Source organism: Lissotriton vulgaris, chromosome 12 (genome assembly GCF_964263255.1).
Source record: "Lissotriton vulgaris chromosome 12, aLisVul1.2, whole genome shotgun sequence".
Lineage (NCBI taxonomy): Eukaryota > Metazoa > Chordata > Amphibia > Caudata > Salamandridae > Lissotriton > Lissotriton vulgaris.
This window is the reverse complement of record NC_141700.1, coordinates 139,894,155-139,909,378: the sequence shown is the minus strand read 5'-3', so window position 1 is coordinate 139,909,378 and position 15,224 is coordinate 139,894,155. Positions and strand designations below refer to the sequence as shown.

The window sequence follows — 15,224 nt, the reverse complement described above, 5'->3', positions numbered from 1 at the left end:
AATGGAACTTTTGACCTATCAGTTACATCTGGAAATCAAACGTCATGAGGTTACTGGGAAGTATTGTTGGATGCAAACATGTGAAATCCAAATCACACACTGTGCACAGTTTCAGATACATAAGTAACGTCAGCTACTTCACTAGCATTAGGAGCGGAGCACATCTCCTCAATGCCTGCCTAGTCTTGATTCCACCTGATAAATCTTCTTCAACCACTGTGCACTTCCTGCCTTTTTATCCAACTCTTGCAGATTCTGTTGAATCCTGCCTTCTCACTTTGTCAATGTTATCCTATCGTTATCCTGCTCTTCCTTTCTCCATTTTCTGCCTTTCTTCCTCGCTCTGAATCAAGGATTTGGAAATGAAAAATAACTAACTGTCCCCAAAAAATTAAACTGGTTCTTGCACTGCAAGTTTTGGCATTGTACGTACACCTGGATAGCTATGGCTGAAGTAGGTGTCAATAAATGCTTATTGAAAGCTGTGTGTCTTACTAAAACCTACTCCCATTTGACGCTTTGATGCTGAAGGTGCAGATTCACAGCTGACCTTTGACCCCTTAGCGATGTGAGACCCCAAAGTTAGCATCTGTTCCCCCCTCAATCTCTTAAACATTGGGCCACTATACACCCTCAAACTATCTTCATCTGACTTTCTCAGTCATGATCAACTCTTGATTCCTCTCACAGACCCTTATTTGTCTGTCTCACCACCTGGCTTCTGTGTGACTTTTGGGCTTAAACCCTTTCATTGTCACACACCATCCAAACTCAGGCTCTGCTCTCATGGTCTTCCTGAGGGCCATTGCTAGCAACAGTTCCAGCAACCTGTGTTACAAATGAGCTGCATAACATCATTGAAATCTCACTGCGGACCTACCTCTGCTGGGAAGGCCTGCCCATTGAGCTGGTGCTCGGACCCCAAAGGATGGCTACGGCTGCCCCAGTGCAGGTGGAGTTGGACGGCGGTGTATCTCTTCGGGAGGCCGTTAAGAAACATGGACTCAGATAGGGACATCTCCACTGGAAGACACAACAGCTCTGATAAAATGCAAGCCAGAATCACCACCCTCCCAACTTTCACAGCAGATCCACGAACACGGATGGAGCCCTCATCCCAACCTTTCATATTCTTGTCATTCTATCAAGTCAGGTTTGATTTATTCATTCAACTACTCTTCTTCAGTCAACTGTTTAAACAATATTATGAAAAATGTTGAGTCCTTTACAACAAAGCTACGTTTTTATGAGCCCGCCTCCTGTTAATGCAATATCCTTGTGAGTGGTAACTCTTCCAATACTCATACGGGGTGCAGAATGGCACCTAGATATTTCAGATCTTCAATTTTTTTATACATCCTTCACTGAAAAAGTCACTACAAAAGTTGCACAAGCTATATGTTAAATTGCTATTTAGAGCCTTTGCTTGAAATCTCTGAAGCTTAGTAATTGAGGGGCATATTAGCAAGAACCTCGATAAAATTATCGCTGTTTTAGATGCAGGAAACTGTCGCTAAAACAGCGATAATGGGCTTGCTAATATGCGTTATAGAATTCCAATAGATGATCAGGTTAGATGTGCAGGACATCTAACCTGGGCTTCTATCGAAATTCTATAACGCATATTAGCAAACCCATTATCGCCGTTTTAGCTGCAGTTTCCTGCCGTTAAAACGGCAATAATTTTAACGAAGTTGTTGCTAATATGCCCCTGAGTATTTCTTGATAGAATGAAAAAGGGCACAATAATAATATTGAAACATGTCTATTGTGAAAATAGGCTGTAACAAATATGGAAAGACATCAAAGTGGGGAGCCTAACAGAGTTTTTTTTTAGTAATATACGTGGCCGTTGCTTTGAGCCTTTCTTAGACAGAATTCAACAGCGCAGGCTAAAAAGCTGTACATTAAGTTAAGGTTTGGTATTTTACCCTTAAATTCCTTCACTTCTAAATGGGACAAAAGTAGCCGTAACACCCTCAATCGTCCCTTTTGTCTGCAGACAGGGGAATCTATAGAGCACTTTTTATTTGTTTGTCCTAACTGCACCACACCTCATAAGAAACGGATCCTTCCAGTGTGTAAGTTGCTGCCAATTGTTCATTACTGGGAAGCGTCCAGAATTTTTAGATGCGACAGAAAGGAGATCATTTTGGGCCCGATGTACGTAATCTCATTTTACTGATTCCTAAATACCGAATTTTACCGATTCGTTAATTAGGAATTGGTAAATATGATGTAGATAAAAAAATCGGTAAAATTTACCGATTCGGTAATATTCCTTATTACCGATTCGATAATACCGATTCAGTAATAAGGAATACCTTCCCATTGGATCCTATGGGCCTGGAGGCCCATAGGAATGAATGGGAAGCCATTCAATATTACCGAATCGGTAATAGCGGGAGCATATTCAAGGGTGGCCGGGTGTTACATTGACACCCTGTTTCACCCTTGAATCATGCATATGTGCACATGTGGCGCACCTACATGCCCTAAGGCACCTTAAAAAACGCAAATTATTGCTTTTTTAAAGGTATTCGGTATGTACCACCAACTTGTAGTTGGTGGTAAATAACGAATCCTTAAAGCAAAAATGCACTCTCTTAAGTGCTACCTACATAGGTTTTAAGGAATCTGTAATTTACCGATTCCTTAAAATAAGGAATCTGTATTTTACCGATTCCTTAAAATAAGGAATCGATAAATTACTGAATCCTTATTTCCAGCCTCCTACATTAGGAAGGGCTAAATACCGGTCGGTAATGGGAAAATCACCAATTTTCGGCCGTTACCGACTGGTATTTAGCTACCTACATCTGGGCCTAAGTTCAGTGTGACCACATTTCTGTTATGTGCATGGAGAATTAGAGCCACCAAGTGGAAGGTGACTCCTTAGAGTAAGACCTGCTTCTGACATAGGGGTACCAAGTATAAGACGCACTGTCACTTTAAAGTCCGCTGAGGATGTATTCTGACTGTTATTTATCGGAGTGGGATTTTGGAACCATCGCCTTAAATGTTGCATTGAATTAAACTCTTCTTTAACATAAGTTATTTGATCAGTTTTTAATATTTTTATTCCTATATATATATATAATAGGTTCGGCACTGTTATTTAATGATGGATGTAAACTGTTGTATGTTGCATGAACATTTATGGTTATAAAGCCGAAATAAAGTATTTAATTGCATTGAGTATTTCAAGTGACACTAGCAGCCCCCTTCCCTGGTCTCTGGGAAGATATTCATCAATTGCAATTGCCATCTTTCTTCTCCATGGATCTACAGGACAATAGAGGACAAGGTTTTCTCACATAAAGACATCCTTTGCCAATCACAGCAGGATTACTGAAGCGCATAGTGAAGCACCTTACCACAGCTTGTGTTCCATGTTACATAATGGCATCCTACTCCAATCACTGCATAGATACCATCCTATATAACGGTGGTTATTATCCTATGGAACAGTGCTCATTCACTGTCACAATATGGCAGCCATCCTAGATAATGACACTCCTTCCAAATCGAAGCAAAGGTAACACCCTACATACTGGCTCTCCTTTCCAGCCATAGCATGAATATCTTCCTGTGTAACAGCATCCTTTACCAATCACAATGCGGCTAACATCCTGAATAATTATAATTTTTAGCAAGCACATAATGGCTATTGTGTTGCACAGCTGCAATCCTTATGAACGACTATATACTAGAGAACATGCTTCTTAGGCATGACAGGATGGCTATTATTTCTACAAACTGCATCCCTTACCAATCTCAGCATAACTATCATCCAGCATAAGGGCAGTCTCGCCAGTCACAGAATGCCTATCATCCTACAAGTAACAGAACTAACCAATCATAGCATGGCTATCATCCTCCATAAAAATGCCCCTTACTAATGACAGCATGGCTATCATTCTATATAACTGCATTTCTTACCTATCCAATCACAGCCATGATCTCATCGTCTGACGTAACTGCACTTCTTACCACTGGTCAAATAGCGACCATAGAGTACAAGTAGACACTTTCCCACTGGAATCATGAGATCCGCGAGAACAGAACGGATCCTGGGTGTTTCTACTAGAGATTTGGGTGATAAAAACATACAAAATCTCTGGGTGAACTCTGTTGCAAAAAGAGGAATCAGCAGGGGAATCAGAAGTGTTGATTCCCTTGCTAATTTCTCATTTCTGAGAGGACCATCGTGTCCTCCTAATTGAAATTGTCATAACTTTCACCCTCGCCCAAAGTTGCCCCGGGGTCGAGGTACTAGTGCTCGTAACGACCCTACCTAATGAGGCCCGTAAAGTGCTATTGTTGATTAGCTTCAAAGAAAATAGAATTATTCCATTTCATATAATTAGTGATGACGTACGAAATGGCAGGGCCAATTCTAGGGCAATACAATACTAAAATGCCACCCCCGGGGAACCATGGCCATGGAGTGGCAGAGTGACCCCACTAGCAGAAGATGTGGCATAAATGATAGGGAAGGAAGGCAAACTGCAGCTCTGCTTAAGTGACAAAAATCCTTACCCTGTCCATTAACCTCTTGGCTGCTATGGTTTTTCCCCTCCTGTGCTGACTATTGATGATTCCCTTTATTCATGACGAGCTCAGCTCGTCATCAGCACAGCTCAACCGTGCCTCATGACGAGCTGAGCTCGTCATGAGCATCGAAGGGGTTAAAATTTTATATTTATACTGTAATAAAATAGCAAATGCCATCTTGCCAACAGGTCTTTTGTGTATTTCAGATTGTTTCTAAACACGTCAATGTCCCGTTTTTATGCATCATCTAATACTAATATTTAGTTGTTTCTTTTATAAATGTCAGATAAAGTGCCATGGGCAGAAAAAATTTCGAAAACACAATTTTCACCTCTGGAGGAAGGCGGAGTAATTGAGATCTTCATGTTCCACGAGTTGTAATTCAGCCACAGGCTGTCTCCCAAAACATGACCATTTTAAAAGTCCACAATGTGGAGCCATATTAGTGTGGTGTCCATTTGTGTGGTGTCCATTTGTAGTGTTTTCACTGTGTTACTGTATGTGTGCACAAATGCTTTACACATTACCCTTTGAGATTAGCCTGACTGCTCGTACCGAGTTACCAAGGGGGTGAGCAGAGGTTGTCTAAGGGCGTAACTGCCTTACCCTGACTAGAAGCAAGGGTCCCTACTTGGACAACAGTGTAAACCATTGCCAAGTTACTAGAGACCACCATTTCTAGCATGTGAACCACCTCATGCCTCACTTTGAGAGTCCTGAAGTGACCATGCTCCTAGCAACAGATGATGGAATGGAAGAGGAGACTGACCCTCTCCCTGACCTCCTGTCTACTAAGGAACATGATGGGTCAGTGGACGGTGTGAACCTCTCCCCCACCCCTACCCCAGAACAGCAGGGGGACTGTCACCAACTGTTGGGGCAGTTCGCCTCTCTGTTCCCCCAGGTGCCACCCAGTGGTGTGTCCATGACATGGACACTGTGGGCAGTCCTCCTGTTAAACATAAAATTTACAGGTTGACTGACGGGGTCAAAACTAGCATCAAGGAAGACGCCGGTGCCTCATCATCGCGGAGCCAGTACCTGAAATGGGTGACCTCTTGAATCCATCGAACCTGCTCCGCCGTAAGGAACCGACACCTTGCCGCCAACACAACGTCACCTCCCCCGGCAACAGTATGGAACAGATGGTGTATGTTATGTTATCTTAATAAGGATTTATTGATCCCAAAGCTACTCCAAGGATTGTCCTAGCGCTACCAAATACAGTACGGGCAAAAGAGAAAAGTGAAGCAAAGAACTACTGGACAAATAGACAACTTTTGAGCATTTTCCTAACACGTCCTTCATCTTCAATAAGCCTGAGTTCTAAATGAAGGTTATTCCAACCCTCTGGCCCCAGGAGAGAGAAGATCACTCTCCAGCTTTAGTAAAGTGGACATCTTTGAGTCGTAGCCAGGTGGTTAGTAGAGAATTGCAGCTTTTTCGAAGGGAGATGTCAGATAGTTGGGTTCAGCGTGGTGCAGCACTCTCTGAACCAGAAGAGATGTCTTAAATAGTATCCTCTTGTGCACAGGACCGCAATAAAATGTGTGCAAACGTGGAAAAAATATGCTACCTTCTGGGGAGACTAACAGCAAACCTGGCAGCAGCATTCTGCTACGGGTCGATCCTTAAGGAACCCCGACCAAGACATGTATAATTCCACCCTCTTGGTAGTTCTTTTGGAATTCATTAGGGGTTATTTTATATCTGAACAACATCCTGAATAATCTCAAAGTCAATTACATTTAAATTTAGATCTCATATGCGCTGTATACAGAAAGCATCCTTATTTTTATGCTACTATTTTTGTTTGCAGAAGTGCCACCAGTTCCTCTGGAGGAGCAGGAATCCAGGCAGAAGGGCATCTCTAAATATTCCAGACAGCAGGCAGCCTGCCATATCTCTAAATAGGCCCCTAAATTCCCAGATGATGGACTCTCTGTATGGGGTACAATGACCTTAAGACATGAATGTCCTCGTCACTATTTAAATGGCCAAAACAACCATTTTGAGCCTGTGCAAAGCTCTCACGGCACATCACACTTGGAACAAGGCGCTCACTTTCGGCTACTTTATGTGAAAAGACAATTGGGTAATTCTCCCTTTATTGTGACAATGTAACTCCTACCCCGTTTTTTGTTTAAATGTAACATCCACGTGCTATTCTCGAACAGCACGTGCTCGTAAGTCCTGGTATGCCTTGCATTTAACTGATTTTGCATCAGTCCTCCTTGCCTTCGGAATGATTTCCCTACAGGCCCCTTTGATATTGAGATTGCCACATTCAGCCCAGAATTGCTCACCTAAAAGCGCGTGGGGGCATGCTGCTCCCCGGTGCGCACGCGGTCTCCCATCATTGGAATGCGCGCATACTATTACTAAGTGACACGAAGGCCGCGTTCTCTCACCGCGCGCTTTCTCTCGCCGCGCGCTTTGTGGCTGTGGGATTCTGCGCAGCCCGCCCCACGCGCCATGGAAACGGGCCCTGGACACAGAGCGCGAGGACCCCGAACCAGCCGCCGCCTATCAATGACCGCCATGTCCTCCTCTCCCTCTCATCTCCAGCGCTCAATGGGACGACGGACGCTATTCAACGAGGCCCCCATTGCTTTCTTGAATAATGAGGCAAACTGGCTCCGTGCACTGGTGACGGGGCCGTGATTAGTGTCTGCATCCAGAGTTCCTTTCTCTCTCGCTGAAAAGACCTCTGTTTAGTTGAGGGTGCACACAGGCCCGAAAAAAAAGTTAAAACATTTTACACGGTGTCGCTGGTTTTGGAATAAGCAAGTAAGCGGACACAGTTTGCAAGATATACATATGCATGTTGCATACAATGTTGTACCATAGTTTTCACACCACAGGAATACATCTGGGCCTGGGGACAGAAGAGGGATGCTTTGCAGCTCATAGCTACGCTAATTTTCGTGTGCATGATTGTCACACACAAACGTCCCTGTTCACAAATATATTTAAAAAGTTTATGGCCGAAAATAATTGATTAATAGCTAACAGAAGTTCACAGGATTCCTGGCAGGCGAAAATAGATTTAACGCTGCGGAAAAAAACACAAACGCGAAAATACCTGCAGAGGTGGGGTTACATTGAGGGAGTTATCTCACATGAAGGGTGGATTTCATCATTGGCTTCAGAGAAAGGCAGTGCACACTACAGCTCTCGGGGGAAAGACCATGATACCAAAATGCTGTCCGTGTTTTGACACGTACATTCTGCACTATCTGCAGTCAGTGTGGCATTTACTTCACATGTTCAGAATTTTCACATTGAAACATTTTATTCAAAGATGCTTATGGCTATCCATCCATCATCTCCTTGTGTTTGCTTTGTTTGCCCTAAGTTGGTAAGGTATGCCCAGACGTGGGTCCCTTACTCACTTTGCCACTGGATTCAAGCTAGTCTGGCTGATGAAGGGTGTTACTCAGAAACCGGTCCCAGAATGCTGGTTTCCAGTTCAGGGAAGACCTGGCTTGGCAGTTCGGCTGGACTGTTCCAATGAGGCACAGGGTCAAGACTGATTTGCATATAGCTGGGTGTGAACTGAGGTGGAGAAGTGAGCTAAAGAATGATGATGGATTCAACCCAGATCAGTGCCTGGGGATGAGTGTCTGCAAAGTTTTAGCACTCCGTCCATCATCTGGAGAAGTGTGGCTCAGGGGTTAGAGGCGGCAGACCCGGAAGCTGAAATCGGTCCTGGACCAGGGTTCAATTCCCCGCCTCGGCGGGTCTTGGGCTAAAAAAATTCCACGGACTTGATAATTCTCGTTCCGGTGCCTACTCGACTCACGGGTTCACACTCTGCGACTCTGGGCAATAGCTTGCTTAATCTCCACTACGGCCCCTCGCGGCGGGATGCCTGGCTTTCACCTTGTGGATACCCTGCTGGGGTTATCTCACAGGGGAATACCAGGACGGGTTCCCAAGGCAAGTGCCTTGATGCCTTCGGGTGATACGTGCGCTATATAAATCGTAATACATTTACATTTACATCTCCTTGTGTTTGCTGAGGCAAAAACATGGCAGTAGGGCTGAGATATTCATTATGGGACATAACCACTTGACCTAGTGAACTTCTGGGAGAGAGATGCACAATAACTCCAAACAACTGCTACAGGATTCTTAAGCCTAAAGGGATTCGACCAAAGTCAAAGTTAAGTGTTCTTTTTTTTGCTCCTGACAGTCAGCTGTCCACTTTCCTTTGGCACAACAGGAAAGTTGGGACCTAAGGGCACCTATCTCTTGGCTTATAGATGCAGCTGTTGAGTTATTTGTTTTTAGTGGGTTGCTGGGCCTGGATGTTGCCAGCTGGGATGCATTTCTGTAGAATCGATTCAGTCTCCATCCTTAGATTTTTCACTCCCTTGCAATCATTTGTTGTCTCTTGAAAGTGAGGTAATTCATCATTAGAGTGGTTCTGATTTCTTAATTTTGTGAAGCTCAAGTTTGTCAGCAGTGTTTAAGTTTAATGGCACTGAAGGGGCTGTCAATCATCAGAAGATGTTTTAAATCAGTATTACAAGGCAATTCCGGATAGGCCTCTTCCATATGAATTTGTATATATTGATTCTATGTATCATCTTTGTCTTTTACTTGATCTTCTTCACACACGCTTCTTTCAATCACTTTCCTACTCACCTTGGAGCAACTTATTTTAACGCCTGTAAAAAAAAAAAATTCTGATCAAACATACGATAAAATCTAAGAGCTTTGCAGTTTATAGTGTGCCTGTTTTCTATGTTTCCTATATTTTGGGTACTATCAATGTAAAAATAATCCAGTTGGGACCAATTGTTTCTGTACTACTACATACCCTGGTCGGTGGGTTTTTTCTGAGTCACCCCAGTGTTTAGTAATGGTATTCTCTGTGTGGGTTTAAAGCCCGCCCCCTAATATTCATTTGCCAGTGCCCTTGAACATTCTTTGCTTGTAAGAGGTTAATCTTGTCTCTTTGTCCCACCTTTCGGTTGTTAACTCCCATGGAGCAGGGCTCCAGGACTTGTATTCTTCCACTTGTCCCATTTTATTTCCTGGCTCAGGGACTATTTTTTTCATTTTCTACAAGCACTTCCCACAAGTGTGCACATTTTGTTTCCATTGCTCAGCCGTCACCCGCTTAACGGCTATCATGCTTCCTTCTGCTCTCTGGCCTTTTCCTTGCTGCCGCCCACCCCTCTGCCCTCTCGGGCCCTTGCTGAGCCTGCTCACCGCTGCACTTCCTCTGCTCTTTGGGTGTGTAATTACACCAAATGCTCACACTGTGACTGGCAGCCTCCTACTACCGGTGACAAGGCCTCCCCTATGAGAGAGGGAGCGCTGCTCCATTGACTCTTTGGTTGTTTCTGTGAGGACGCAGATGCACAGGAGTCAAAAGAAGCAGCCAGGAAATGAGGCCCTAGTCTGCACACCACCTATGAGTGCCTTAGCAGACGCCATCTTCCCCGCCGACTACAGTGGACTGGACTGTTCCCATTGGGCGCAGGGTCAAGACTGATTTGCATATGGCTGAGTCCAAACTGGAATGGCACGGTGAGCAAAAAAAACAATGTATTTAGGCCCAGATCTCTGTATTGGGGTGAATGTATGAGATTGTTCTGCATTCTGTCCATCAATTGTTGTTTTTGCATTTGTCACCCCTCCTTCCTTGGGGTATCGCTAATGGGCTACAATTAGGCTACCTTTTGGCTGATTTTGGGCTAAATCAGTGCTAAAAAATCTGCCACACTGCTCTCCTTGTCCTGTGCAGATCTCCATTCATTGTCCCTGGGCTTGTTTTATAAGGCACTCAGGCGGAGGGTTGTATACTTAGCCAGAGCTTGTGTGTTCATGTGTCACTACGGGCTGTCTCTGACAACCAGGCGTCCCTTTTTGGAAAGATCAAGCTTTCTGCTGCCTGTTGTAAACCTGTGTGGAATCCACCGGGCTCTTATCTTGCAGGCATTGCACCTTCTCGTCTGTGCTGTGTCCCATGCAGCAGCAGAGGCCAGTTGATGTAACCTTTACGCCTGGGGATGTGTTCTCCTCATGGTGGTCGTTGATTGTCGCTGTACAGAAACACTAGGCACAGCCAACTGTGGCCAGCTAAAGCACATGCTCCCGATGTTAGTTCTTGTTCTAACTAGGTCATGTGTATAATGATTAGCGAAATCACTTCGCAAAGTTAAACTACAGTCACATTACTAAGTAAACTGACTGGAAACAGGACATGCTGAACTTCTCGGGTGCATGTCACGCTGGTATGCCGAAACTATTAGATGGTGTGGGTGAATGGCACCGTGAGCCTGTTCTGGCTTTCTACTCAACGAGTGGGGTTTTTGAATTTGGAGTTAACTTATTTGAAGAGGAGTTACAATTCCTGGAATTGATTTTATGTTGTCTAAAAAGCCATAAGCAGCATAAAGTGTTAAGGATATTTATTTGGTGGTAATGCATATTCATCCTGATTTACATATCTCGAATACAGCTTTTATCTTCCCGCACATCCCAGTTGTTAATAAACATGACGCATGTTTTCACATATGTTGAATTGTCCTGTAAATGAAATGGTCGCTGTGGAATTGCATTTCCTTGTAACCACTCGGGTCCCTGCAACCAATTCCAACATCAGACTTTCACATCGCTTTTTTATTACAGTTTGGCCTAAATAATAAATAGAACCTTTGTTTGTATTTTTTTGTCACTATCTTGTAATGGGAGTATAACTCTCATCCAGACAGGCCCTGTTCAGCTCAAGTGCTAAGATCGTGAATCCACACTCCTTTCGCATGTGTTCAGACTATCATTGAAAACCCACAGCTTTCAAAAGAGTCCAGATTTCCTCGAAAACCCATCCAGTGTCACTGAAAACAGCACTGCTCGTACTCCAGTCTTCACGGATTAGTGGTCCCTGGTGCCACTGCACCCGTCGCACCAACAGAACCTACTCCCCAGACTCAGAGACTGACATGATGGTGAGTTAAGGGCCCACTCAAAGACACTCAGGAGAAGATTTACAAGCCACTTGCACTGGCGTTGTTTTTGTGACGCAACGGCGATACAAACAGTGCGGCCAATTTACAACCTAACACATCTAGGGAGATGCATCACATTGAAAAGCCCTGCATCATATTGTACCTGCGTCAGGTATAATGTATGCAGGGTGGGCATTCCCACGCAGGAAAGCCTTGTAAAAGTGATGCAGTGAAATCTACGCCACTGCGTCAAAACCTTACGCCTGCTTGGAGCAGGCATAAGGAGTGACCCAGTATATGAAGTATAGGCCTTCCCCAAGCATTGCTTGAGTTGCGTTGTGCTTGCGACACGACTCCAGCAATGCGTGACTTTTGGGCTGACAGATGCATCAGAATTTCTGACGCATCTGTCAATCCTTGCGCCAAGGTGCGCCATATTGTAAAAACGGCGCATCCATGGTGAAGCAAGGGTCTCGCAATGAGGCGCAGGGAATAGGACACATCTCTACAGATGCATCAGTTGCTTGTAAATCTGCCCCTCTGCATTTACCCCTGTGGCTGCCCCACGTCATAAGTAAACAAAGGTGGCTACACCTCCCGGGCCCGCTTCTGTTCCTTGGAATTTTATCGCTGACCCGTTTTAGAAAACTTTTATTGGTTAATGCGTTTTGCGAGCTCTCTTAATCGTGACTCTGTCTGTTTCACGTTCAATTAAGTGCATAACAAATTAATGCAAACATTCATTAATATTTATTTTTAGTTTGTGCAATTGATATCTTATGAGTTGTTCGTCAGACAAGCGTTCACGTGCAACAAATCAAATAATAATACAAACATAATTGAACGAAATTTACAACTGTAATAACCTTAATACTCTAACATATCATCTTTCAAAATTTATAAAAATGTTGGCATTTTTAGACCCCACGTTACAATGCCATGCGGGCAGCCGCATTTTATCAATTTTTTCTTGAACCATTAGTAGCGCCGCAATGCCGAGCAATGAAAGAGCCCACCAAGAACAACAAAGTAATCGATCAATCAATCAAAGCATTTATAGAGCGCACTACTCACCTGTGAGGGTCTCAAGGTGCTAAGCTGAGATGGTTCTGGGTCAGTCGTAGGTGAGTGGGGAGGGAGTTCCAGGTCTTCGCTGCCAGGTAGGAGAATGATCTTCCTCCGGAGGTGGTTCTGCAAATTCGTGGGACGATGGCGAGGGCGGGGCTGGTGGAGCGCAGCTGGCGGATGGGGGTGTAGAACGAGAGTCGGCTGTTGAGGTAGTTGGGGGCCATGTTGTTGAGCGCTTTGTGTGCGTGGGTGAGCAGTCTGAACGTGATCCTTTTGTTGACGGGGAGCCAGTGGAGGTTTCTCAGGTGGGTGGTTATGTGGCTGTGGGGAGGGATGTCGAGGATGAGTCGTGCAGCGGCGTTTTATATGCGCTAGAGCCTAGTCTGAAGTTTGGCGGTGGTTCCTGCGTATAGGGCATTCCCGTAGTCCAGTCGGCTGATGACGAGAGCCTGGGTGACTGTTCTTCTGGTTTCTGTGGGGATCCACCGGAAGATCTCTCGAAGCATTCTCAGGGTGTTGAAGCATGAGGATGAAACGGCGTTGACTTGTTTGGTCATCGTGAGGGAGGAGTCCAAGATAAAACCCAGTTTGCATGCGTGGTCCGTGGGTGTCGGTGCGGTTCCCAGCGCCGAGGGCCACCAAGAGTTATCCCTGGCAGATGGGGATTGTCCGAGGATGAGGACTTCCGTCTTGTCTGAGTTGAGCTTGAGACGTCTGTGCTTCATCCAGTCTGCTACTTCTTTCATCCCTTCCTGGAAGTTGGTTTTGGCGGTGGGTGGGTCCTTGGTGAGGGATAGTATCAGCTGGGTGTCGTCGCGTAGGAGATGATGTTGATGTTGTGTTTTCATGCGATGGTGGCGAGGGGGCTCATGTGGATATTGAAGAGTGTTGGGCTGAGTGAGGATCCTTGAAGAACGCCGCAGATGATCTCGGTGGCCGCAGAACGGAAGGGGGGAGGGTGACTCTCTGGGTTCTTCCGGAGAGGAACAAGATGATCCATTCCAGGGCCTTTCCTTGGATTCCAGTGTTGCTGAGGCAGTGTATTAGGGTGCAGTGGCATTCAGTGTCAAAGGCTGCTGAGAGGTCCAGGAGGATGAGGGCAGCTGTTTCCCCGTTGTCTATCAGGGTTCTGATGTCGTCTGTGGCTGCGATGAGGGCAGTCTCGGTGCGGTGGTTTACTCGGAATCTGGACTGGGAAGGGTCGAGTGAGTTGTTGTCCTCGAGGAAAGCAGTCAGCTGTTTGTTGACTGTCTTCTCGATTACTTTAGCCAGGAAGGGGAGGAGAGAAATGGGTCGGAAGTTCTTGAGGTCCTTGGGGTCTGCTGTGAGTTTCTTCAGGAGGGCGTTGATCTCTGCGTGTTTCCAGCTTTCAGGGAAGGTTGCTGACGTGAAGGAGCTGTTTATGACGTTCCGCATGGTGGGGTGCGATGGTGGTGCCGGCTTTGTCGAAGATGTGGTGGGGTCATGGGTCGGAGGGGGAGCCGGAGTGGGTGGTGTCTTCATTGCTGATGGGGGTTCAGGAGTTGAGGGTGTTGCTTTGGGTCGTTGGTTTGGTGTCCTGAAGTGGAGTTTGGGGTCCGAAGCTGTCGTGTATGTCTGCAATTTTGCGGTGGAAGAACGTGGCAAGGGAGTTGCAGAGGTCTTGCGAAGGGGTGATGTCGTTGTTGCTGGCGTTGGGGTTGGAGAGCTCTTTGACGATGCTGAAGATTGCCTTGCTGTTATGGGTGTTGTTGTCCAGTCGCTCTTTGAATGATGTTCTCTTAGTGGTCCGGATCTGCTGATGGTATTCGCGGGTGGCGGCTTTGAGGGCTGTCATGTTTTCTGTCATCCGTTCTTGGCGCCAGGTCGTTTTGAGTATTCGGCAGGTTCTCTTTGCGGTTTTGAGGGCGTCTGTGAACCATGAGGGTTTTGTGGTGGTGGTCTTGCTGTGGGGGGTTTTCAGAGGAGCGAGGTCGTCGGCGCAGTTGGTGATCCACTGTGCGAAGTTGAGAGCTGTAGTTGGTGTCGGATATGTTGGTGTCGGCAGGTGGGTTCTGGCTCAGTGATGTGGTCAGCTGGTCAGTGGTGACTTTGCTCCAGCATCTGCGGGGGATCCGGTGCGTGTGGTGGTGAGATGTAGTCTTCTTGAATGTGAAATGTATGCAGCTGTGGTCAGTCTGGTGCAGTCCTGTGGAGTGGTTGAAGGCGACGTGGTTACTGGCGGAGAAGATGGCGTCGAGGGTGTGGCCAGCGAGGTGGGTGGGAGTGTCCACCAGTTGCTTGAGTCCGAGGTTGGCTAGATTGTCGAGCAGGGTGGTGGTGGTGTTGTCATTGTTGTTCTCCAGGTGAAAGTTCAGGTTACCTAGGAGGATGTATTATGGTGAGGCTAGGGCGTGCGGGCTGATGGCATCGGCGATGGTTTCGCTGAACTGTGTGCACGGGCCCGGGTGTCTATATATGAGTGTTCCTCTGAGGGTGGTCTGGGGGTCGGTGTGGATCTGGAAATGTAGGTGTTCGGCGGAGGAGATGGTGTCTTCGGCGTTGGTCGTGATGCTGATGGTGTTCCTGTAGATGATGGCGATCCCTCCTCCTGTTTTGTTGACACGGTCCTTCCGGGTGATTTTGTAGCCGTCCGGGATGGCTATGGCGATGTCG

The 15,224-nt window shown here is 45.9% G+C and overlaps 1 protein-coding gene across 1 annotated transcript in view; it reads right to left on the bottom strand.

The window, feature by feature from the left end:
• Positions 1–15,224, bottom strand: part of CA14 (carbonic anhydrase 14) — a 198,154-nt gene that overhangs the window by 127,698 nt on the left and 55,232 nt on the right. The window contains exon 4 of the mRNA XM_086947605.1: positions 881–1,023. Coding sequence (XP_086803731.1) covers positions 881–1,023 — 143 coding nt within the window. The remainder of the gene's footprint in view (positions 1–880; positions 1,024–15,224) is intronic.